The sequence below is a fragment of the Parasteatoda tepidariorum genome, chromosome 4 (genome assembly GCF_043381705.1).
Source record: "Parasteatoda tepidariorum isolate YZ-2023 chromosome 4, CAS_Ptep_4.0, whole genome shotgun sequence".
Lineage (NCBI taxonomy): Eukaryota > Metazoa > Arthropoda > Arachnida > Araneae > Theridiidae > Parasteatoda > Parasteatoda tepidariorum.
The window spans coordinates 60,933,914-60,960,020 of NC_092207.1; the positions used below are offsets into that span (position 1 = coordinate 60,933,914).

The 26,107-nt window shown below is 33.2% G+C and overlaps 1 protein-coding gene across 1 annotated transcript in view; it reads left to right on the forward strand.

Moving 5' to 3' along the window:
- LOC107441293 (uncharacterized) overlaps nt 1-26,107 on the forward strand; it is a 34,274-nt gene that overhangs the window by 2,415 nt on the left and 5,752 nt on the right. The window contains exons 2-7 of the mRNA XM_043049997.2: nt 1,016-2,788; nt 4,828-5,011; nt 13,469-13,729; nt 14,994-15,158; nt 19,380-19,538; nt 21,860-21,981. Of these exons, the coding sequence (XP_042905931.1) occupies nt 1,031-2,788; nt 4,828-5,011; nt 13,469-13,729; nt 14,994-15,158; nt 19,380-19,538; nt 21,860-21,981 (2,649 nt within the window). The 5' untranslated portion in view covers nt 1,016-1,030. The remainder of the gene's footprint in view (nt 1-1,015; nt 2,789-4,827; nt 5,012-13,468; nt 13,730-14,993; nt 15,159-19,379; nt 19,539-21,859; nt 21,982-26,107) is intronic.

Consider the following 26,107-nt stretch of genomic DNA (forward strand, 5'->3'; position numbering starts at 1 on the left):
ATCACAATTTTCTTCATTTTGTAGTGAATCGTATAATTATTTATTTTTTGTTTTTTTTTTCCAATTTTCTTTTTAAATGTGAAAATTTGTAGCAATAACTGACCGAAGATCGATTGAAGCACTGCAAGGATTAATGAGGATATCGGCACAAACCAAGTACGTCTAAGAGTGATTTTTTGAATGCGCGATTTGAGTTCGCATGCCGTGATATTATCGGTATTTTTTTAAAAAATTGCGAGAATATCAATAATAATTAAGCAATTAAAGATTTCAAAAAACCAAGTAAAAATTCGCAATAATAATTGCCGACAAAAGTTATCAAAACATAACGTATATTTATGACGGAATAGGCGGGAGTTGTGAGCGATAAAGTGAAGACTTAAATGCGTAAACTGAAATTTCCATGTGCGTAATATATTAAAATTATCAAAAAACTGAACAAAAAAATAATAATATTTGAAATTTTCTGCACAAAAGAAAAAATTTTTTTTACTTCCTTATTCTCAAATGAGAATAGAAAAGTCAGGACCTTCCCTTCCGATGCGCGAGTAAAGCATCTTTTGAACATGATTTTGGCGAAGAAAAAAGCTCATTTAACATTTGGCGCTCTTTTCTGCTGAAAAGAGCGCCAAAATTATTTACTTCACAAAGAAAAATTTGTCTGCAAGAACTCCGTAACGTTCTGCGACAATGTCGCCGCGTCGTCACAATTCTGCCACGGGGGATTCTTGTGTGAATTTTTATCCAGTTGGGTTGGAAGAAACCTATTTTTTTCAGCTGTGGAAGAAACTGAGGACATCCGTGGTAGTATCCACAAAAATATCCGAATCAATAAACTTTTTATAGGGGGAGATACACCTTTTAGTATGTAGTTTATTCCAATAAATTCCAAGGATTATGCAAGTTTCTAATTGCAAGAATAAAACTTTTTAAAAAACAATTAAACAACATGGTACACAATATAATAATTTAAAATAAGCAAAGTTTGCTTATTTTAATTATATATTAATTTTAGGTGAAGTAAAGAGAAATGGAAGTCATTAATTTTAGAACCGTTATTGTGCCCGAAGAGAAATATGCCACATATGATGACATAACGAAGAAATTTAAGACATATCTCGAACAGCTGACATTTTATTTTGAAGCATGTGGTCTGATGGACGTCAGTCTCAGCTTTTTGAAAGCGAAAAAATCTGAAGAAGAAGATACCCCAGAAATAGAAGAACTTATCATACAAGTTTCAGCCAAGTGTTCGCTAGAAAACGAAGATTGGGTGCACTACTGTCGACAGTTGCGCAGTGAATGGAAGAACTTATTTTATCCAAATCCCACCCCAATTTTGGCGTTTTATGAAAGCAAGTCTTTCAGCTCCTCACGCAAGCATTCTCACGTATACACTGCATACAAGACTATTAGTTTTGGAATTTTACCGCATGATGGAGCCTTTCATCAGTACTCCTCACTGGAGTCAAATCAGATTTTAGACTCTCACCACGTTAATTTTTATCACGACAGTCGGTCTGTTACTATAAAATACGATGCTTGGGAATTAGAGTTCTCGTACAGTAATATTAAAAATGTATTTGTCAATATCGATTCGAATTCTCATGAAATATTTTTTGATTTGTGCAACCCACCTCTTATTTTTGAAACTGAACAACGTTACAGTAAATATATAGGAAATTATCAAATAAGACACAGATCTGCTACCATTACGACTGGTCCGAGCTGTTGGGGTAGAAGGAGGAATAATAATTATTTGCCTGTCGGCGAAAGGAGAGCATTATTTGACGTTGAAACGCTTGGAAAAGCTACGGTTATGAAACTATCATTTACAAATGCTATCGTCGTTGAAGAGATCGTTAGCAGAATTCATGCCAGGTGCGGTGAAAAACCAATACATTATGCCTACATTGTTACTAAGCAGAAAGAAAAACCTGACATTCCTGACGTCAATTGGAATCATTTCGGATCTACATACATGATAACATCGATTTTTAAAAGAAGTTTTACAGTTCCTTCTCAAACATCCAACATACATACCTCTCTACGTGTTTTAGAAAAATTTTCTTTGCAAAATGGAGATTGTCTCGAAAAAGCATTAACACTCGTCTTATCGACTTTAGAATCAGGGAAGATCATGAACTATTGGCACGCCATTGAGCGACAATATTACTTTTATCTTAATCACAAAGATGAAATGGATTACATGCACTATATCGTGCCCGAGAAGTGCCGATTAATCCGTCGCATAACTGTGACACCCACGCGTCAATTGCTTTGGCCACCTGAAATTATGTTCGGTAATAGAGTTTTGAGAAAATTTGATCCAGAATACGCCATTCGCGTATCATTTAGAGATGACGACAATTCTAAATTAAGTGGCAAAGCAGCATATGCTGAGAAAGGTATTTTTGAATATTCGATCCGTAGACCAATGTCTACAGGAATACGCATTGGATCTCGCCACTATGAGTTCCTGGCTTGGTCTAATTCCCAGATTCGTGATCACGGCATATGGACATACGCTAGAGATACTGAAGGTAATACAGTTCAGCATATCCGATCGTGGATGGGAGATTTCTCTCACATTCACTCAGTTCCCAAGTATATGGCAAGAATGGGGCAAAGTTTTTCACAAACAGAAGACACTGTTACTGTACCATTAGATCCCCGTCACATTCGGACAGAACCGGATATTGAAAGGGGATATGATGTAGCTAATGGTGGCAAGCCCTATTGTTTTTCTGATGGTATTGGACGTATTTCAACGAACTTAGCAACTGAGGTAAGAATACAACTATTAACAGTGTGTAAGTTTTGTTTCTTAGCTAATCCAGTTTTAATTACAGCGATCAGAAAAATTTAAAGCATTTTAATTATTCTTGCAACATATGTCGTTTAGAGGTGGATTTGTATCAATGTATCTGACATTTTAAAATTATCTAGTTAAAAGCAGTTTATCATGCAGTTAACGTGTTCAATTAATATCAAATGCCTATCGAAATGAGAAGCTAGCTTAAAGCCTCTTAAATTTGTTTTACGTTTACTAAGGAAATTAACTTGATATTGTATTTTTAATATTTATGGCAGTAGTAGTATTTTATTTATATTGCACTAAGGCTGCCACTCTTGAGACAGTAAGGAAAACATGCATAAGGATGATCCGAAAACAAACTATCAGAATTTTGATTTCCTGGTGGGAATGGCACCCCCGCTTTGTTAGCCCGACGACCAGCGCACGAAGTTGAGTACTTCACAAGAACCTGTGGAAATAAGTAGTTTCCAGTTATAAACTTTAGTGTTTGAGTTTTTTTTTTCAGATTCGTTTCCAGGATGGAAGTAAAGGGAATTCAAGAAACAAGCATTCAATCAATGTGACGTACGAAATCGTTATCTATAAAAGAACGAACAATTTCTTCTTTCACCCCGGTGGAGAGGGATGAGCAACCCACCTATCTTTTGAGTCTTTGGCCGATTGCAGATGATGATCCTATATATATATATTTGTATATTCAATTAGAATTTTAGATTTAAGTTAACCATTGAAAGTAATAATAAATGTGTTCCAGTTTATTTGTGCACTTCATGATTTTTAGCATACTCTGTTTTGTGAGTTAAATCCACAGAACCGATACTGTGCACCCTTGGTTTCTTCGAAGGCTGATAAAAGAGGTCACCGAGACTCTCAAAGACCAATAGATGTCAGTACCATCGGTGCTTCGGAAGGGCTTTACTATGGCGTAACTACCACTACGATTATTAAACATCAATTCACTAGTATAAAAGATATGCTAACTCGATTCAGTTCCTCTCCCTCAATTATTTTAATTCCGATGAGGAAGATAACCTTGGTTAGGTGCTCCATAAATACCGTATCAGTCAGTCTCTCGATTTTATCTTAGGGTACCTTATGACAGATGAAGATTGACATAGTCTTAAACTTCTCTTCCCACATTGGTGACCTGCGGAAGTGATATGAACTCGCCTACATCGAAAGTAACGCCCTCTTCGATGAATGGTCCACATTGAACAGTTGACTTATTATTTGTGACTGCTTCATCCTCCTCCTCACTCTGTTGCTACTCAATCTCACACACAACGGGATCCTGCGCACACTCTTCTGCTAATAGCAACACAGGAGAGACCACACTCACAGATGTGAAATTAATACAGCTCTCACAACAAACGCTCAAAACTCCATGAACTTAATACAGCTCTCCCGGTCTTTTGCAAATATCTCAATTAGTGTTATCTGTGCATTGAATTCTATCCCTGATGAAATTCAATGAGTGACAAATATTTGAAATCGGCGGCTAATCGCTTATCAGCTATGCACCATTGTTTGTGACGTCACTGAAAGACCTTGGTGATCTCAACGGCCTTATTTCTCGGTGGCTATGGCTTGTCTCACTCGTAATAGAATGGAATGAACAGTTGCTAAAGTAAACATATACCACGTTTCACCAACCAATCAAGAATGAGGTATCCACACTACGTCACTTGCAGGTATCCCATTCTCAAGAGACATAAAATCCAACTGCTTCTGAATGAAAATTAGGAAAAATCTTGCAAACAAGTCTCGATGAACTCTTAGTCACATGTTAAATGGGAGTTATTATTTCTTATGACTCGTTCAAAAAATAGGTCGAGAGATTTCTCCGATTCCCATACTTTGCTAATAGAAAACTTAAAATATTAATTAATTAATTCTAGCATTCATTTAGATAAAGAAATAAACATAAAAAACTTAAAATTTTTTTGTGTTATATGTAATTATTATATAAAGAGACAGAGAGACAGCTTATTCCATTTACTTCCCTATAGGTGCGCAATGCTCTGGGCCATGATAAACTCTGCAGTGCATTCCAGATACGGTATGGTGGCTATAAAGGCATGCTGGTAGTAGATCCTACCTTAAAAGATGCGGACATAGTGTTTCGAAAGAGCATGAAAAAATTTGATTCCCCTCAAAATCAAAGATTGGAAATTGCTAGAACAAGTGCTCCAAGTAATGTTATTCAGTTATTTTTCAACTTTCATCTGCATCGATTTTTGTTTCTTAATATTTGCATTCTATTCTACTTTTCTACTCCATCTAATTCAAGTTAAGGGCGATAAGTTTACCCTGAGAAACTAGCTATAGAAGTTTAGTTGCAACCAAATGTTAGTTAAGACTACTGCTAAGAGTTTAGATTCATATTTAAACATTGATGATCAGGCAAATCGTCCTTAAATGAAACGGATGATTTTGTATTCCTTAGATTGGCTGCACTACGATGTAACTTAGATTCGATTCTAGTGGTGACTTGACGTTTTCTCCAGACGATTCTCAAATAATTATTGGAGCACCGATGGTCACAGTAAACTTTGTATGATCACCGATTATGAACACTACACAGTGTTTCGATAGTATCGGCGTAAAGTGAGCGCGTCAAACAGTTATTATTGAAATTTGCAATTTAAATTTTACGTGTCGTAATAATATTAATTGAGAAATAACCGGGATTTAAAAAAACCTGTGGAATTTGGTAGCTCTAGCAATAAAAAGTTGAAAAACGATGAAATCGTCGCATTAAAAGTAAATAATTGATTTAAGTTTCGCGTATAATTAATTTTATAAAAAAATATTGGGATTTGTTTTTCTAAAAAAATGAGAAAATTCATAACAATAACTGTCGTAAGAACGATTCAAATACCGCATGGATTAAAGAATCGCCGTAAAACGAGCGTGTCAAAGAATTATTTCTTGAATCCGTGATTCGAATTTTGCGTGCCGTAATAATATCGGTGTTTTTCAAAGATTCTGGAGAATGTAAATAATTAATTGAGCCAATGTAAGACATCGGGATTCAGAAAGAAGAAAACAAAAATTCCTAGCAATAATTACAACAAGAAAAGAAAATAACAAAACACGGTATATATATTTTCAAGTCGAAAAAGTGAGAACTCAAATTTTTACATGCCTAATTTAAAAAAAAATACTAGATCGATTTTATTTCAACCAAATTTAAAAAAAAGGGAGACATTATTTTGCTATTAATTTGTAACAAAATTCCCATTCACAGCCAAATTTTATTCAAATGTAAAATATGCTGTTCCAAAAAGAAAAAAATAATAATTTATATATATATATATATATGTGTGTGTGTGTGTGAGTGAAAGGAGGTTTATCGTACAGGATAAGGTGTAATAAGCCGTGTATTCTAATGAATAACGTGTGTTCCTAGTACTGAAACATCACAGGTTCGATTTGAATTTTATTTTCAAACATTCGCGTCATCTGTCGGCAACTGTTGTAATTATTAAATTCTAATATTTCTGCGTAAAATATTAACAACTAGCATACCGTCTATAGGCATAACATTTGTTTCTAATATTTTTAATTTTGAAATAAGTCGGTCATTCGTTGGAACTATCTGTTCTGAACATTCTCTTCAGAATGTTCGATAATACTGAATTGAAAATTTATAATGACTTTATAATTGTTGCTGTGGATTACCAAAATCAAGAGAATGTCGAACTTCACCGGTGAATGTCAACAATCACATTGTCCCTTTGGTGAATATCCAAACTATTTTTATATCCGATTTGATATTAATTTATTCGTTGATATTATAATATTTATTCGATATTTTAATATCTGCTGAGGATAGATTAGATCAGTATTTCTTAACCTTTTTGATACAATGGACCCCTTTTAAAGTTTTTTAAGAAGTCACGGACCACCCCTCTGAGAAAAAAAATTGCAAAATACATAAATTTTTAGTATTTAATTTATTTTAGCATTTAATTTTATTATTTCAATAGTATACAAAATATTTAAAATTAAAATTTTTAGTCTGAAGGTTGTTGCTGCTTTTCCTTAATTAATAAATTGAATAGAGGGATGGTTTTCGACAAAGTAACGAGCATAACATGTTCAACATTCAATCGATAACGATGTTTTTTTTTATTGTCACAACTGTGGAAAGTCCGGCTTCGTTAAGATACACTGTAGCTAACGGAATTATAGCTGAAATATCTCACTTTACAAGCAATGGGTAGGCTTCTTTCACAGAAGACCAGAACTCTCCGAGTGTTTTTGAATCGAAATCCATTTTTAGCAAGGACTTTGTTCTAAGATCTATAAGCTCATCTTTGGCAAGGTTCATATCATCGATACAGTCAATATCACAAGGAAAAGGATGACAAATCCACAACTCATCTTTTATCTTTATCTCATCCAAATTAAAATATTTTTTCAATGAAACTTGAAGTACTTCCAGGTGTTCACAGATTTCATTTTTTAAGTTATTCAGTAACAAATTATCTTGCCAAGATCCATTTTCAGAAAGCACTTCGTCCAACATTTAAAAGTTTGCATATATCTCATTTTGAATTCTATTTTTTTCAAAGTGGCATCTTCAATTAGAATGCTTGTAATTTCTCAGTTGCATCCATAATGGTGATATCGGGTCCTTGAATTAAAAGACTTATATTGTTCATGTGGTTAAAATTATCTGCCAGGTAAGCCAATTTATAGGTAAAATCTTTTTTGTTTAAATATTCGAAGAATGAGTTATCTTTTTCTTCTAGAACAAGTGATAATTCGATCTTCAACATGAAAAATTGTTTCAAAACCTGCCCTCGTGACAGCCAGCGCAATTCCGTGTGGTACAGAAGTACCTCATGTTCTGCGTCCATTTCTTGACACAGCGTTTTAAAGAGACGATGATTAAGAGCTCTACGTCTAATAAAATTTACAGTTTTAATAACTTTTGATAATGCTTCTTTTAAGCTGGTTGGAAGAGTTTTTGTAGCCAGCGCATGTTTATGTAAAAAACAATGAGTAACAAGAACATTAGGAGACTTTTTTTTTACCAACAGGGCAAAACCAGATTTATTGCCAAGCATCACAGGTGCTCCATCTGTACGAAGTGAATGAAGTTTTTCTTTCCAGCCGAAGTCTTGTTTGGTAAAGAAAACATTTAACATTGCTAAAACATCAACTGCCTTTGTAGTTTGCAAAAGAGACTCACAAAATAAGAATTCTTCTTTGATAGTATCAAGAGACACGTAACGAACAAAAACAAGAAGTTGACTATAATTCGAGATATCTGTAGTTTCATCCAGTTGCATACTAAAGGGAAATGGCGATACTTTCAATTCATCGATGATCTTTTTCAAGATATTGCAAGAAATTTCAACTATTCTTGAATGTGTCACATCATTTGAAAATGGAATTGCCTCAAGTTTTTTTTCTCTGTTCCAATCTACAAACTAATTCAACCATCTCCAGCGCACATGGCTTAATTAACGTCTCTCCAATAGTATGCGGTTTCTTGCTTTTAGCAATATGATATGCAACTTTGAGAGATGCCTCAACCAGAGGTTTTTGTGGAATACCAAATCCAAGTTTGTCTAATGTTCCAGATTTCAAAACCTGGACTTTCTTCTTAGTAAAAAATTCTAGATCTAGTAACCTGAACAAGGTGTCAAATGTACGTAGCTTGATAGGGGATAATAAAAATAGTACAGCGGACGTCATCACGGGGTTGCCCCTGATGGTGCAAACTGAAAGCCGGTTAGTGGAGGATGTTAAAAATATGACAGGGATATTAGAGGGCTGTGTGCAGTCCGTACTGAATTTGGGGTATCTCGATCACCTAGTTTCAAATATGTATGTATTTTCACCTTTTAGAAAGAAAAAAAGATCAATGTGATTTAAATATTATTGATCGAAACGTTTTAAAAATTATGAGCAGTCGGTGGACCCCCAAAATATAACCCATGGACCCCTAAGGGGTCCATGAACCACAGGTTGAGAAACCCTGGATTAGATGAAACATCAGTGTTCGGAGTAACGGTTAAATGCATACTGGACAGTAGTACTTGACCTTAAAAAAATATTGATGTTGGGCATACCGGACAGTGGTGCTTAATTAGACTTAGTATATATTTGGATCATTCCACGTCAAATCATAAAGGATTTTTCAGAAATGCACCCACCATCTCAGATTTTGATAAAAAATTGTACTGTTATAGAATTTTTGATGCTGATGTCAAAAATATCAGTTATATTTGAATCTATTAAGGGATTTAAAAGTTATAAGCATTTATATTTTTAACAAAATGGCACATTTACCAACATTTTGATTCATATATCAAAGGCTATTAATGAATGTTACTCACAGATTTGTCATAGAGCAATAATTTTTTTTATTTTGTTCAGAATAAAGTAATCTGTCTTTTAAACACTTTTTTTTTGCAAATAAGTATCTTACTTGTTTAGTAACTGGCTCTGCTTTGCAGTTTTTTGATCAGCGGAGTTGAGTAACTTCAGATAGGTAGCTTGATGATTTATAGTCCTTAATTGTAATTGTAACTAGAGTACAATAAAATGGTATAAGAATGTGAATAATAGAAAAGTATGTAAAATAAAGAAATCATTTATTAAATTATCTTTTACTTTTTTCTTTAAGCCCTCCCTCCCTCAAAAAATAAAAGAAGAAACGAAAAAATTTGAGAATTTCAGAATAAAGAATTTAGAAAATTTCACCTTTTTTGTAAATAAATTTATTCAGAATCTAAAAAATACATGAATAAAAGTTTTTCTGTAAGAGTAGTGGATAATACCAAATAATAAACAGCAGCCATATATATTTTTTAATTGACCTAACTTGGATCTTTTTAGAAGGAGAAAATCGGAATTTATGATGTTGAATAATATTAGAGAGAATGAATTGTACCCTTTATTTTAATTCAAACATTTTATTTGATTCTAAAATGTAATTGAAGACCAAATTATGAATATTTATAGTTAGTATTATTCTTTTATTTGTTGTGGTAATGAGATACTCCTAAAAAATTTCATTTAAAACACTGAGCAACTTTAAAAAAAAAATTTCGATTTATTTTAATAATATTGAAATGAAATGATTTTATATCATCAACTGTCTGATAATTTGTGTGCTCTTATTTCATCACAAACACCTGCAGGCCTTTTTTATCCTTTGATACTTTTGTTATAACTCTATACATCCAATTTTTTTTTAAAAAAAACTTCTGAATAGAAAAAAAAATACTGAAAACTATTGACACACTCCACCTCTACCTCCTAAAAAAGAAATTTGACTAATCAGAATGTATCATCTGCCAGAACATTTCCGTTTGTTCCAATCAGAATTGAGTGTATGCAAAATTTATTTTCTTTCAAATCAATAGAAGTGTATTTCGATTAATTTAGAATAGAATGGAAATAAAATAGAATAGAAACTTTTAAGCTTAAGTTTTCTAAAATTTTAAATGTGTCAATTTGGTTTTTGAAAAGATTTTTATTAGGGAAATCCAAGTATTGTGCAGTATTGGATTAACTTCGAAAGATTTGAAGTGCAGTTTAAACTCACAGAAGATTTTAGAACTTTCTTCTGAGAATATAGAACGTATTCATTATGAAGCAATTTAGATTTTAAGGAAGGTTCAACTATATGGCTCATACATAAGGAGTATTTTTTGTATCAGTATGGAATATATATAAAAAATTTTGTGACTTATTTAATTCTCATTCCAATATGACCAATAAAGTCTCCCTTCATGTCGTAAGTGTAGATCAGTCTAAAACATATAGAGCTAAATTGCAAATTTCAGCAAGTCCTGGCCAGAAATTGTGTTCTTGCAGAAAAAAAGGTGCTGAGGTACAGAAAAAAAGTACACACTGAAAAAGAAGCAACTGAATTAAACCTCCACCATAGCTTTTCGATAAAGGATACAGATTTTTCAGCAGTCGTAGTTGATAAAGAAGAAGAACGTAAAAGTTTAAATGAGAGATTAACGTCAATAGAAATTGAAATTGAACGAAACTAAAGTTGCACTGAGAAAAAAAGTTGCTATTGCTTTAAGTGTAGAAGAGGAGATCCTCGAGAGTAGCAACTCCGAGGATGAAGATTAGATATTTAAAAAGAAGGTTGAAGAATTTGATAGATTGATGGAATTGATGAAAGAGAACATTTCCCTTGCTTCACATAGAGAAAAATTCAAATGTTGACTCTTGTTCCATTGTCGCAGCCAAGAAAGAGATTTTTTAACGTCACAGAGTATCAGGTTCAACAGTTCGGAAAACTTTTGAAAGAGAAAGTATTTCTATAGATTCCAAACATGAGAACATAAAGAGGCTGCTTCAGGGGACTATACAGACTTCTATGAACATGGTGAACATTCTCGCCTTATGCCAGGACAAAAAAGATAAAATAAGCGTAAAATGGAATATACATGTTCGAAAAAGGCTTATGTTATGTAATTTACGAGAGCTATATGTACATTGGTGTATAAAAACTTGTATGAGTATGAAACAAGAGCTTGTACAAAAACTTGTATGTAGTATAAATAACAGAAAATGTATGCTACGCTTTTGTCATAGATGTCCCAATCATACTGTTTTTAAAGATTATCTACAGTCTAAATTTCCAGATTTTGACCCGGAAGATCCAATAACATAGAAGCAGTAGGTTGCAACAAATAGAATAGATTTGGCAAAACATACTTCTGCCCTTAATGATTTTATTGATCTTTTTGTTAACAAGATTGAAAAATTGATTTCACATATGTATGTAACAAAATGTCAAAGTACATACCTAAAAAAGAGGAAAGAAAAACTCGACAGCAGAGGCAATAATTATAGATTTTAGCGAAAAATTTTCTTTCATTCTTCAAGATGTAGCGCAAGGCTGGACTCACAGTTGCTGCACTTTGCACACAGTTGTATTATATGTAAAGCAAAATGAAAATTTAATTAGTGAAAGCTTTTGTTTCCTCTCAGATGATATGGATCATGACGTGCCACTAGTATACCAGACGCAAAAGCTAATGATGCAATATTTGAGTGAAAATTTTCCTAATGTGACAAATGTTGAATATTTTACTGATGGCTGCGCTGGTCAGTACAAAACTCTTTTAAATTTGTGTAACCATGAATTTGATTTTATGGAATAAGTGCAAAATGGAGTTTTTTTGCTATCAGCTTGTGATGGAATAGGTGGAACAGTTAAAAGGCTTGTGTTAAACGCAAGTTTGCAAAGACCATTGCATGATCAAATAATTAATGTACATAAGATGCATGAATATTGTAAGAGTAATATAAAAGGTATACACCTTTTTTTCATCAGCAACATTGAAATGATTAAACTGCGTGAAGAATTATTTAAGCGATTGCAGCATGCAAAAACAGTTTCAAGTACAAGAAGTATGCTTATTTTTCAACCAGAAGGTAATATGCAAATCATAGGAAAAAGGGTAAGTACTGATGCAGAATTTTCCATCACTGCCTGTTTAGATTCCAGTACTACCAACAATTTTGATGTTTCATCTGTACATAGCTATGTGGCACGTGTTTATGGTGCAAGTTGGTATATTGAAATGGTTTTGAAAGTTCTTGTGGGAAAGGATACGCTACAATTAAATTCATGCATCTACATGGCCCATCCCTTTCATATTATTGGCCAAAAAGTGATAGTTGCATAGTTTCTTTTACAAATATTCTTTGTACAGTTGTCATTAACACCACAACAGGAAGAACATACGAGCTCAATGATGAGTTAAACATTACAGTGTGTAAACAATGGAAAAAATATTTTTCTACAACAGGAAAATAGAACTAAGGGCGCCTGATTTTTATTGAAAGTTTTTGAACTAATATTGAATTTTTTTTAAAAATTTTTTTAACAGAAATTTTGAAATTCTTTACTTTTAATGTATTTACTTTAAAAACTATAGGCCAACTCATTCAAAATATATGTTCATTTTAAAAAAAAATTATAATCATTATGTTGTTGCTATTCAGAATGAAATCTGCTATTAAATAATTCCTTTGAAAAAAATTTTGAGAACCGTCCATTAAATTTTTTATATCAGATGTTGGTTTGCACTATTAATTATCTTCGCCTAAAATATTTTTGAAATTGAAGGGGGGCGAGTTGCCTGAAATCAGCTCCTGAAGTTAACTCCGTTGATCAAAAAACTGCAAAATAGACATATTTACTTAACATGTAAGATTATTATTTGTAAAAAAATATGTTTAAATGTTATTACTTTATTCTTTTGACATGTATGTTTAAATGACAGATTTCTTTATTCTGAACAAAATTTTAAAAAATATTATTCTATGACAAATATAAGGTGAGTTACAGTTATTAATAGCCTTTGATGTATGAATCAAAATGGCGACATTGGAGCCAGTTTGGCAGAAATATAAATGCTTATAACTTTTAAACCCTTTTACCGATTCCAATAGAATTGATATTTTTTAAATCAGCAAAAAAATTCTACAAGTGTTCAAATTTTCATCAAAATCTGAGATGGTAGGTGCCATGGCTGGATAAACTGACATGGAATGACTCATTTCGAACATTTACCAAAGTGATTATGTGCTTGGCAACATTCACCGATGGAAGTCAACAACCACCAATTTCATAACATATATATTATATTTCAGTCAGCCTCCAACTAAACAAGCCATTCATTGCTTTGTTGAATGATTTGGGGGTGCGCCACAGGACGTTTTTGAGATTGCAAGAAAGCATGCTCCGCAATTTGACAGACATGCTATTCGAAGAGAGACAAGCTGCCGAATTTTTGGCTTCCAAAACACCTTCCGAGATTTTTAAGTACAAAGAAATATCTAGATCTGGAATTTTTCTTACGACAGAACCTTTCTTCAGGTCGCTGTTGCTCGCTCTTCATCGTCATCACGTTGGTAAGAATTTTACGACATATATTAATTTAATTTTCTCATTCATTCAGAAGATGTTCATTTTTTCTTATCAGGAAAATCAAATGTTTATGAATTCAGGAGACGTATAAACGGGGATTGTTGATTTAAAACAGCTTAAGTCACAATTAAAATTATGACTTCATTTTTTTTATTTTTAAATTTATTTATTTAAATGAAATTTTTTTTAAAGAAACCATTGATTTAAGAATTTACAAAACATTTCCTTTATTGAAAAAAAGTGTTTTCTTTTAATTTTGTTTTTAATAAGTATAATTAGTTTAGTTGTGCTAAAAATATAAAGAAAACATGGAAAGTAATAAAGACTAGTAGAAAAAGAAGAAAAATTATTTAAAAAAAACTTTAAATTTATTATTTATATATATATATAACGTCGTTGCCGAGTGCAAGGATTATAACAGGTCTTAGGCTGGGAAGGAGGGTACAAAATTTATTTATTAATTATTAGACAGAGCAGTCATGAAAGTGTGTAAAAGTGAACACGAAAAGTTACGCTCCTCGGTTATATGTTAGGTAAAATCTTGCAAAGTAAAATCCGTAAAAATTTTCAATTTAGGGAAAGAGGGAAATCGTAGTAGTTGCTATTGGTTTATGAAATAGATCAAGCGTTTCCCACAGAGAGCAAAGGGAAAAATGTCCTGCTTTTAATAAAATGCATGCTTGAGCCAAAAATAGATTTAAGAACAGGATGTGGCTTTTAAAAGTGTGAGAAAGTATTTCGATTAGAATAATCATTAGGATAACATTAAAAGATTAATAGAAGCTTTTTATGTTACATATATAATATTAAAAAGCCGGAAAACAAAATGATGTAACGATATAATCTCTTCATCAGCAGTTATCCGCAAAGAGGAGTGCTTTCTAATATTTTATCAATATATGCAAAGCAAAATATATCAATACAATAGTGTGAGGAGCACTCAAAAAAATGAAACAAAAATAGAGCGCATGAAGTAAAAAGTATTTATGATATAAAACATATCAAACAAAAAATAAAATGTAAGGAAAATACAGAGCAAAACGAAATCTATAAAGCGAGTAGCGAATTCAAATGAACTTTCACGTATCGGAATCTTCCGAGAATGATTTAAAATATTTTCCTTTTACAGTTTACAAAATATGAAAAAGAAGCGCAAATTGAGTTAAAAGCGTACATTGAGGGATTTTGTTTTATAGCACATTTTTACTGCAGCCCGTACAGTAGTAAATGATATCCTTCTCTTTGTAGAGAATATCAAGAAAGGAGCAAATATTATAATTGATCCCAGCCTTGGACGAAATATGTTGGGGGTACTAGATGAAACAGGATTGCTACAAGAAGGAGAAGTATTTGTTAAGTACACAAAAGACATTTCAAAAGGTGAAACAACACAGGATACCGTCACATTAAGAGGTAAATATGGATTTCATTAACTTCCTTTAATCCATTTTTGAATTTCTAATGAATTAGTACTTCATTTCCGAAGACATATCGATGTCAATGTTAACAAAATCATGCTACTATAAAGAGGAATTTTAAGTTTCTAAAAAAAAATTTTTCTTCATTTAATTCAAAATGCAGAATTCGTAGCTGTCCTTATTTTCCTATTAAAAAATACTTTATCCTTATTTGTCCTGGAATTCAGCTTTTGGTTCTGTAATTCCTGTTCCTTTTTTTTTTCTTTTTTTTTTGTGTGAGTGTCTGTCTGTGGAGCATCCCAGTTTCTAAGAATATAAATGCCGATTTTTACTAAATAGATTTGAAGAATCGAAAGATTTAGATTTTTGATTCCAACATGTTTTTATTTTTTTAACGATTTTAGTAGAAATTGAAAAATTTGTTTCGGGGCTGTTTACTGATTATATACACGAATCAGAAATAAAGCCTTACCCACAGAATTCATTGTTCCAACCATTTTATTATTTCAGTCATTCTATAAAACGGAAACTTGATTAACATTTTACATTTTCGATGATGAACGCTGAGGTCATATGTTAATTTAGCAAATGCAATAAAAACTCTTTATATACCGGAAACCTAAAAATTTCTGTTCTTAACAAAACAGTTCTGATGTTAAAAATAATATGTTTTAATATTCTTCAGCGGTAAAATATGGCTTTATTACAATTGTAGAGCAAATTATACTTTTTATGTTTTCCTTTTCTGACTCCCGGTGGCTGAGTGGTAGCGCTTCACTTTCCCGTGCCACAGGTCCTGGGTTCGACCCTCGGGCCGGGCAGGGTTGACTCAGCCTTTCATACCTTCAGTGGGTCGATAAATGAGTACCAACACTTCCGCGTTTGGCTGACCACCTGATCGGAACATCTGCTCTTGCACCTCAGAGCCCAAGGTCAAGAAAACTGAGATGGCACAGTAGGCTTTGGCCCTCTATGGGCTGTCGCGCCACTGAGTTAGTTTTCCTTTTCTAAAAGTAGTTTGGTATATAAAGGGTAGAGTGGGGTAAAACAATGTCGTGTGGTGACACCGGACACCTCGATTGTGTCGAGATTAGTTCTGTTTCCTAGCAGACAAACTCTGAATTACAATTTACGGCCAAGAAGAAGGATTTTCCATTTTGCGTGATAGTGTTGATTGATTCATGGCGTATGCGTATATTAGTTTGTTTTTCTACATCAGAGTTCTCGAATATTTTCTCGTTTTTAAGCAATCCTTATTTATTGGTCATTACAGTTATAGAAATTATTTTTAGTCCAGCCGATTATACGTTTATTAAAGATTCATACCTTACCTAACAGACAATAAAATGTCGGCCAACAGTTGCTCTGTTCTGTTTCGTTTCGATAATCTCTGCTTTCTGTGAGAGGGAGGAGACCGGATCATTCACCCCTCCCTTTCTATGTCTGTCTATACTGAGCCTATGAAAGCTGCAGTGCTCAAGAGGAATAAGATTGACTATCGAAATGGTCTAAAGGTGGCGTAGAACAGAACTCTCTACCTGTATACACTTCGCATGCTTTCACCATTAACGTGTGGATAGTCATAGGAGAAAGGAAAGTACGTTGGTTTCTGTCTTGATTTTTAGGTAGATTAAAATTTTTATAATTAGAAAATGATTATGGAACTGAAAACTACATTGAACATAGTTCTAAAAAAACGGCCGTTAAAATTTTAAAATATTTTTGACAATTAAATGCGAAAAATATTCAGAAAGAGGAAAACAACATATTAAATTCCCATACAACTGTGAACAGGAGAAGAGGGAATAAGCTGAAGATCTCAGACATAAAACCAGTCTTCTTCCCAGATGACATATTCGAGCGTTGCGATAGCGAATAACTACATCCTAAGCTTAACAACGATTTTACGTGCCCGAGTATAAAATTTATTGAGGGACCCTATTTCAAAGCACCAACCCGTTTTATTTTCATATTTTGTAGAATTTTTGAAGAGCCTTTATACAGAATTGTAAACCTTATATAGATTTAAATAAATTCTCTGAATTTTTTTTTAAAATTATAAACACTATATTTTTTGTAAGAAATTTGATCAGGACTTCAGCAGTCCCTGGTCCTGGCGCTATTATAACAGGGGGCGTAGCGTTTTTAGAAAGTGCTTAAAGGTTCTAATTTTTAATTTACGTTTCTTAAAAGCCCTTAAAGAAGTCCTTTTTTATTTGGGATTTGTGAACAGTACTTAATTTTCTATCTTTTAAAAATAAATTTTTTCTTCATGTCGATTGTCGTTCTAAATTACAAAAAGTGCATGATTTTCGCAATTTTCTCTGCAATATTTATCTAACTTCTGAATTTCTCACTCACTGTATTTTGTTCGTCAGAAATCCGAATTCGTCTAAAAAAGGTATGTCTATTCAGAGAAAGTACGTTTTTGGGTCTAATTTCGTAACTTAAAATATCGCCTGCATTACTTAATTAGAATATTTGAGGTTACCCCTTCAAACCTTTAAGATGATTGAGTCCTGAACGCGAAAATCCGATTATTAGATCAAAAATTATTCATGGTGGTAAATTTTTTATTTTGCATACTGTACAGTGCATAAAATAAGAAACGGATTTTTGTGCACTACCAAGTGCACAAAACTCGAACTTAATGGTTCGAGGGACAGGCATCATATCGGTTCAAAGTGTGACTGTTAAATTTAAGTCCCTAAATCAAACACAAACGCATTTTCTCTGACTAAGCAAAACTTTTTGGAACGGATTTCTCACCTTCTAAATCTCTGGGATAGTCATTAAAAAAATTTATTGAATCATTAGATATCTGTCGAACCCACTTATAATAAGCGTGAAGGAAACGTAATATTCGGCAATTACGTGGAAAATCGTAAATATGCAACTTTTTTAAGGCTCCTATTCATGACGCTATTTAAACAGAAAAATCAGAATGCGCGAAATCGATCTGCTAGGATTTAAAATGTTTTCTTTTTGGAATTCTGTGCTGGAGGTGTTGCAAGCTGCCTTTCTGAAAAAGAGACCAACTTTTTTGATCGCCACAGACCAGTCAAAGTTCGATAATTTTACCGGGGCCCCGCCGAGGACACGGGGGCGTTGATTTTTTATATTTTAGATTGATTTAATAATTTTAATTTAATCGTTTTTAAACATACCTTCAAAATGAAATACGGTATCGGGGAGGTGTCTTGCAGTTCCCGGTTAACCCCTCATCCATACAAACCTCAGAGAAATACACCTCAGTAAATAAAATAATTTGTTGTTCCTGTTCCATTTGATCTTCAGCTGAGAGACTTTATAGTACTAAAGTTAGGAAAGCAGCTCCAAAAACCTTTTTGTTTTCTCTTTCAAACTGCCTTTTTTTAATAATGAAAATCTAGGTAATTTTTTTCTCCAGTTTTATGTAATCTTATATTCATTCAAGGTGTGAGTGAAAAAGAGGGACGCAGTTGTTCTGAAAATGTCTTGGGCCCTTCATTAAAAATAAATGTCAGCAAAATAATTCCTGTGAGTGTATCCTTCTTTTTTTTCAAAAAAAAATTAACACTCTGTGCCAAACGATCACTGCCAAATTATCCCTAATTTTTTATTTTTTATTCTTAATTATTACTGGACCAGGAAGCAGAAATAAATCCTCCTGCACGACATCCGGCGCTGACGATTATCATAGCATCTGCAAATTACTTTTCGTTTCAGAAAAAAAATACCCCAACATCTGAAGAATATTTTTTTCATCTCAAATTTTTAAAAATCGAGCTTATATCGTCATTGAAAAAGAAAAACAAAGAAATAATTTTTAATTCCTAAACTTACTCAATTATTCTTTGTTTCAGGTTCGATAAAATTTGTTTGCCAATCTACAGATATGAAAAAGGCAAATGATGACTTTAAAAAAATCCAAATAATATTCTTTAGTTAACTGGAATTTCGGAAAATGAAGAATTAAAAAAGACGATAAGAATTTAAAAAATTATTCTTTATCTTCAAAAACTCACTTTTTAAGAATTCCATTATTCCAAAGTGTATAAGAAAATATAACTAAAAGAACAAATTTTTAAAATTTTTATCCACTTAATGTCTGTAAATTTTGATTAGGCCTAATTTTTACAATGCAGACAAATTTGAATTAAGGAAGATAGTGCTGCAGATTGACTCTGATATGAAAATATTTGTTTGTTTATATTACTTCCTGTATTTATGAAAGGTGAAGTGTTAGTGACCAAAAATCCGTGTGTTTTGCCTGGAGATGTGCGGAAGTTCACTGCTGTTGATCGAGCTGAAGTATCACGAAGACTGGGACATATTGTGGATTGTATTGTATTTCCTCAGAATGGAAGGAGACCTCATCCTACCGAAATGTCTGGTGAGTCTTTTTTTTTTATTTCATCGAATATTAATTAAAAGAAGAATTTAGTTTATCACATTTTTAAACTGTACATTTTTGGTGAAAAACTTCACTATTCCCTTGATGTTTGTACAGAAATTTAGTGTCCATCTAGTTGTGCGAAAACGTTTTAGTACCCATCAGCAAACAGTACTATCGAACGGTTTGATGTCAAAATGTATCCTTTGGAAAAAAGGAGGTCTTCCTTCCCTTCGTCGTTTGCACCTCAACCAATAAAGCAGATAAATGTATGATGCCACCATTCATCTGTATTGAGTTCAACGACTCGCCACTACTAGATTGTGTATTAGCGTCAAACATAACTCTTTTTAAGTTTCGTCAAAGGAGGGAAAAACACTCAAGTGGGAAATGAAGTATCTTCATCTATCTCCTTCTCCACCACTTGCATGTGTGCTAACTTTTTCTTTTCAAACATAAATTCTTTATGGATGGTGTTTTCAATATAAATGTAAACAACACTCTCGAGCTCTCGATCTTCCTTACTTCCGGTTAGAAAGTATACAACTGCTTGCTACTACAACTTATTCTGCTAGGCGATATTTTCAAACAGATAGTTTTGTTTATAATAAAAGAAATAAATTATATAATTTCTGATCTCAACTTTGCTGTATTTCATAAGATATTAAACAATTCTGGTGAGATTGAAGTGACAATTTGTTTTAGTAATTTAGAGATGCAATGCTATAAAAGGTGACGCAGTTGCTATATTTAGAAAGAACTCGCTTTTTTGGCAGATCTGATTTGGCCTCTTTTTACTTGTTTATTACTGTTTGTTCTTCCTGCAAATCGTGCACTGTCATACGTTACTAGTGATAGCGTGTTGTTCGAGCTGCGAGTTCTTTTACAAATTATTTCGGTTTAAATTTCGAAGTTGGTATATTGCTGACAAGGTAAGAAGTGTTTTATAACGATTATTTATTTCAGATGACGATTCTTACTTCTTAAAATGACTGGTCTTCAAATGATGATTCTTCTTTGAAACATAAATAATAAATCAGGTAACAAATACACGTATACAAGAAATGCAACTCAAGAGAGTCTCAAAATACAATAATCACGTTGTGAGCCAAATGGCTTCAAAACACTAAAAACAGTAACCCGGAAGTGTAGGCGGTCAAGAGCTTGCAACGCCCCAAATGAAGGAAACACATCCAAACCAACTGCAGAGTTCCAAATTGCTGTTTAATTTTCTTCAAACTGAATCTAATCTTTTTAACGCTATTTCCTTAGAATTATTTAAACACTAGATATTTTTTTCAAATGACCACACACATCTCTGTAATCCACGTCTCTGTAATGGGTTTTTTTTCTTCCGAAAAAAATGATTTTCCTCATCTCTTTTTCGGTGTGTATCTTCAGCATCAGATTCGAATTAACAAAGTTGGGAAGTTAGTTGATCTAAATCATTTAGGAGTATATTTACTATGTTATCAGGTGTCTGTCCAGACATTTTGTGAAAGGTCCGGTTTTCGTGAAATTGTGAAAAAATTACTCCCATTCTTTCAACCAGGGTCCGCTTTTATGAATTTGTACAAATAGGGTCCGGTTGTTGCAAAAAACTTTTTCAAGGTGTTTTTAAATTGTAAATAGATACAAGATTATGCTGGGCACTGTAAAATTATCATTAAAAAAATTAAATTTTCAAAAATAAACAGCCATTGCTGCTTCTAAATTAGAGATGCAACATACAAATATTTGGTATTTAGCCTGTACTGCTGAACGCAGAATATTCATTTCGGATGGATAATGGAAGAATCGTCTGCCGAAGACAAAACTTAATTCGTTTACATCCACCTTTCTTGTTTTCTGCCCTGGGACGGGTTTATTCGATTAACAAAATAATAATGAAGATAAACAAATTTGTGAAGGGTTCGATTAAAAGATAAATTATTTTGTGAAGGGTCCGTTTTTATGAAAAGACATTTTGTGAAGGGTCCGTTAACGAACCCAAATTTCTTCTAAACAGACCCCTGGTTATGAAATATATTTACTATGTTAGTTATGATTTCCTAATTGTGTCTATTAATAACATATTAAGTAACTTAATGTTTGACTTATTAACAACTTTACATCATCAGTTTGCAAAGATCAACATCTGGTTTAGAAGTCTTAGGCCCACCCTGATCTGTCATGCCATGATTGATGATGACACAGAAGTTATTTTCATCGAATTATAAGTCATTCAATTTTATAACCGTTTTAAAATTGAATTCATGATTTATATCTGTGGCATAGATGTATTTTCAATGAATAAGTAATTCAAGTTGTGATTATTGCAGGTTCTGACTTAGATGGGGACGAGTATGCTGTTTTGTGGTTTAAAGATTTGATTTTTCATGCCCCCAATCACCCGCCTGGTGATTTTCCAAGTGCTTCCATTCCAGACAAGGCAGTTATTACTGTAAGCTTATTTCAATTATTAATATTAATTTTAGGAATAAATTAAAGAAAAGAGAATAAACTAAAAATGTAAATCGACATTCCTTTAACTTTAACAAACTATTTTCCTTAAATCGTGCTTGCAACAGAAAGTTGGTCTACAATTATTCATGTGACCAAAGTTTTAAGTAAATTGAGACAAAACTGAATTGTCGATCATAATCCGTATATATGACTTCAATCACTCTGAAAGGGCCCTCATTAAATTTAGAAAATTTCTTGCACTGGTTTTTCTTTAACACAGGGTTGAACCAGTATACCTCATCACCTACTTGGAAATTATATTGCTTGATGTTTTTGTCTCTACGAGCCTTTCTATTTTCCGCAGAATTTTCTAGATTTTCCCTCGCTGATGCATAAGTACTATGCAATTTACCAAGTAAATCTTTGGCAAAGTCCTCAGCACCCGCATAAGAGAAAGGTTTATNATCTGGTTTAGAAGTCTTAGGCCCACCCATGCCATGATTGATGATGACACAGAAGTTATTTTCATCGAATTATGAGTCATTCATTTTTATAACCGTTTTAAAATTGAATTTATGATTCATATCTGTGGCATAGATGTATTTTCAATGAATAAGTAATTCAAATTGTTATTATTGCAGGTTCTGATTTAGATGGAGACGAGTATGCTGTTTTGTGGTTTAAAGATTTGATTTTTTATGCCGCCAATCAACGGCCTGGTCATTTTCCAAGTGCTTCCATTCCAGACAAGGCAGTTATTACTGTAAGCGCATTTCAATTATTAATATTAATTTTAGGAATAAAATTAAAGAAAAGAGAATAAACTAAAAATGTAAATCGACATTTTTTTACCTTTAACAAACTATTTTCCTTAAATCGTGTTTGCGACAGAAACTTGGTCTACAATTATTCATGTGGTCAAAGTTTTAAATAAATGGAGTCAAAACTGTATTGTCGATCATAATCCGTATTTAACGTTAACGATAATTATGTTGTACATTGTATTTATTGTAAAACCCATAATTATCGTTTGCGATAAGTATCGTTGAAACTATTGATTATTATGTGATTAATATTCCTGACGTAGCCCTCAAGATAAGTAGCAGTGATGATCTTGTTGTTGTGTCACACAATGGTTGATCTTAATCGGATTATCAATCTCTTGAGTACTCTGATTATTAAACGTAACAAACAACGATTATTATCAATAGCCGTATTCCATATGCGAATATACATATTTAAAATTTATGAACTCCTGATTTTAAAAAATTATTCCTCAATAAATAAACAAAACGAAAAAATTACTCTTTGAGAGTAATAAAAGGACCGGTTTGTTAAGTTTTTGTCAATTTGCAGAGCAGATAGCACCGTCTAGATTTGATTTGATTTCTTCATTTACGTCGCACTAGCGCTGCACAATGGGCTATTGGCGACGGTCTGGGAAACATCCCTGAGGATGATCCGAAGACATGCCATCGCAATTTTGATCTTCCGCAGAGGGGATGTCACCCACGCTTCGGTAGCCCGACGACTTGCACGTGAAGTCGAGCACTTTACGGTAGAACAGTTTAACGAGGACCAATACCGCACACCCTCGGTAGTGATGATCTAGGTAAGAGCACTATCACACAGCATCCATTACCAAACTCTTAACACTATTCTCCGATTGGGTACTTAAATCCAATATTTATGTCTTTCATGAATTGTAGAATATTGTAAAATGAAATGAAAAATTGACATTAATCTTCATTAGTAAACGAACCTAAATCACCTGACAGTTTGATCATCCCTGAGCAACATTACTAATTTTTAAATCACTGTCAACAATCACATGAATGCTACTTTAAACTAGACTGCTAGATGACATTAATCTTCAGTAATAAACGAACTTAAATCACTTGACAGTTTGATCATCCCTGAGCAACATTACTAATTTTTAGATCACTGTCAACTATCACATGAATGCTACTTTAAACTAGACTGCTAGATGACATTAATCTTCAGTAATAAACGAACTTAAATCACTTGACAGTTTGATCATGCCTGAGCAACATTACTAATTTTTAGATCACTGTCAACTATCACATGAATGCTACTTTAAACTAGGCTGCTAGATGACATTAATCTTCAGTAATAAACGAACTTAAATCACTTGACAGTTTGATCATGCCTGAGCAACATTACTAATTTTTAGATCACTGTCAACTATCACATGAATGCTACTTTAAACTAGACNAATCTAAACTCATTCTCGATGATACCGGCTCAGAACATACTTCTAACAGCCATGATAGATCCTGTCAGCGGTGATGTTTCAACTCAACATTCCATCGGGCACGATCCGCACTCCCGTCGTACTACTTTTTGAGCCACTCTTCTCGCCTCTTATACTTTTCTCAGCAAGGCGGAATAATCCATACTGACCTGTTTACTCGCTCAAAAGTCATCCCGCATCCAGTGGACGTCAGAACAAAAAAAATCCATAAGAAAAACCAGCTACATCCCCACTAATACGCCATAAAAGTGATAATCCAAACCTCCTTAAATGTTAATACAATTTATATCCACAATCTACCCCAAAAATACAATTTTAAAAGGATCAATAAAAATTTCTCCCAAAATATAATTTTGATTGCATTTAAATTTTATCATAGTGGTGCCATCTATTGAAAAATAACCCTTCTTTAAAAAGTATTCATACAAAAAAAACTCCAATAAATTCCTATTTATTACAAAAACCCATAATTATCGTTTGCGATAAGTATCGTTGAAAAAGATCATTATGTGATTAATGTTCGTGACGTGGCCCTCGAGAAATTATTTGTTTGTTACACACATAACAGTTAATTTACAAATTTAAAAGTTATAAAAATTAGAGACCATTGCGAAATTACAGGGTGATGCCCCCTATTCCGAAGTTAAGTAGCTGTGATGATCTTGTTGTTGTTGTTCATTTACGTCGCACTAGGGCTGCACAATGGGCTATTGGCGACGGTCTGGGAAACATCCCAGACCGTCGGACATGCCGTCGCAATTTTGACATGCCATCGATCCGTAGACATGCCATCGCAATTTTGATCCTCCTCAGAGGGGATGGCAACCCCGCTTCGGTAGCCCGATTACTTGCCCGCGAAGTCGAGCACTTTACGGTAGAACAGTTTAACGAGGACCAATACCGCACACCCTCGGTAGTGATGATCTAGACAAGAACGCTATCACACAGCATCAATTACCAAACTCTTAACACTATTCTCCGATTGGGTACTTAAATCCAATATTTATGTCTTTTATGAATTTTAGAATATTGTAAAATGAAATGAAAAATTGACATTAATCTTCAGTAATAAACGAACTTAAATCACTTGACAGTTTGATCATGCCTGAGCAACATTACTAATTTTTAGATCACTGTCAACTATCACATAGACTGCTAGATGGAAAATGATCGATACGGTCGTCTCCTCGACGACACGGGAAAAATAAGGATTATAAGCGTTTTCCGGAATGGCTTAGACCTGTCAAACGCAAGTATTTTCTGTTCGATTGCTGTATTTTAACTTTCTCTGAAGGAAGAAAAAACTTTTTTATTTACATTAAAAGAAAGTTCGTTTTTTTTTCTTTTTGCTTTTAAAACCATTTGAAATTTGTGATAGCGCAACTTCTTGTTCCGAAACCGAATTATTTCTTTCTTCACTTCTCATTGGGGCGGTCACAATGGTATTTTTGTTTTGATTTTGTCTCTGGGTTCACTCCGTGTAACTTGGTACATTGATTTCTTGTGACAAACTTAACATTTTAAATTAATTTTCCTACTCCTTGACTTAGCTAGAAAACTGAGACAATTAAAATATAAATGATCCCTTTTCAATAAATTTAAATCGATCACCTGTTAGTCAAAAAAAAAACTAATTAAAAATAAGGGGTCCAAAATTCGGAGCGCTCTCCCGACCAAACTATTTGCACCAATTTCCCAAATTGCGGCTACCCCCACATTTTGGTATTCAGAAATCCTAATTCGTCAAAAAAAAGAAAAGGTATGCTTATTGAGAGACAGTACGTTTTTTGAGTTTGATTTCCTAAAGTGTCTTCTGCACTTATTTAGCATATTTGAGGTCACCCCTTCG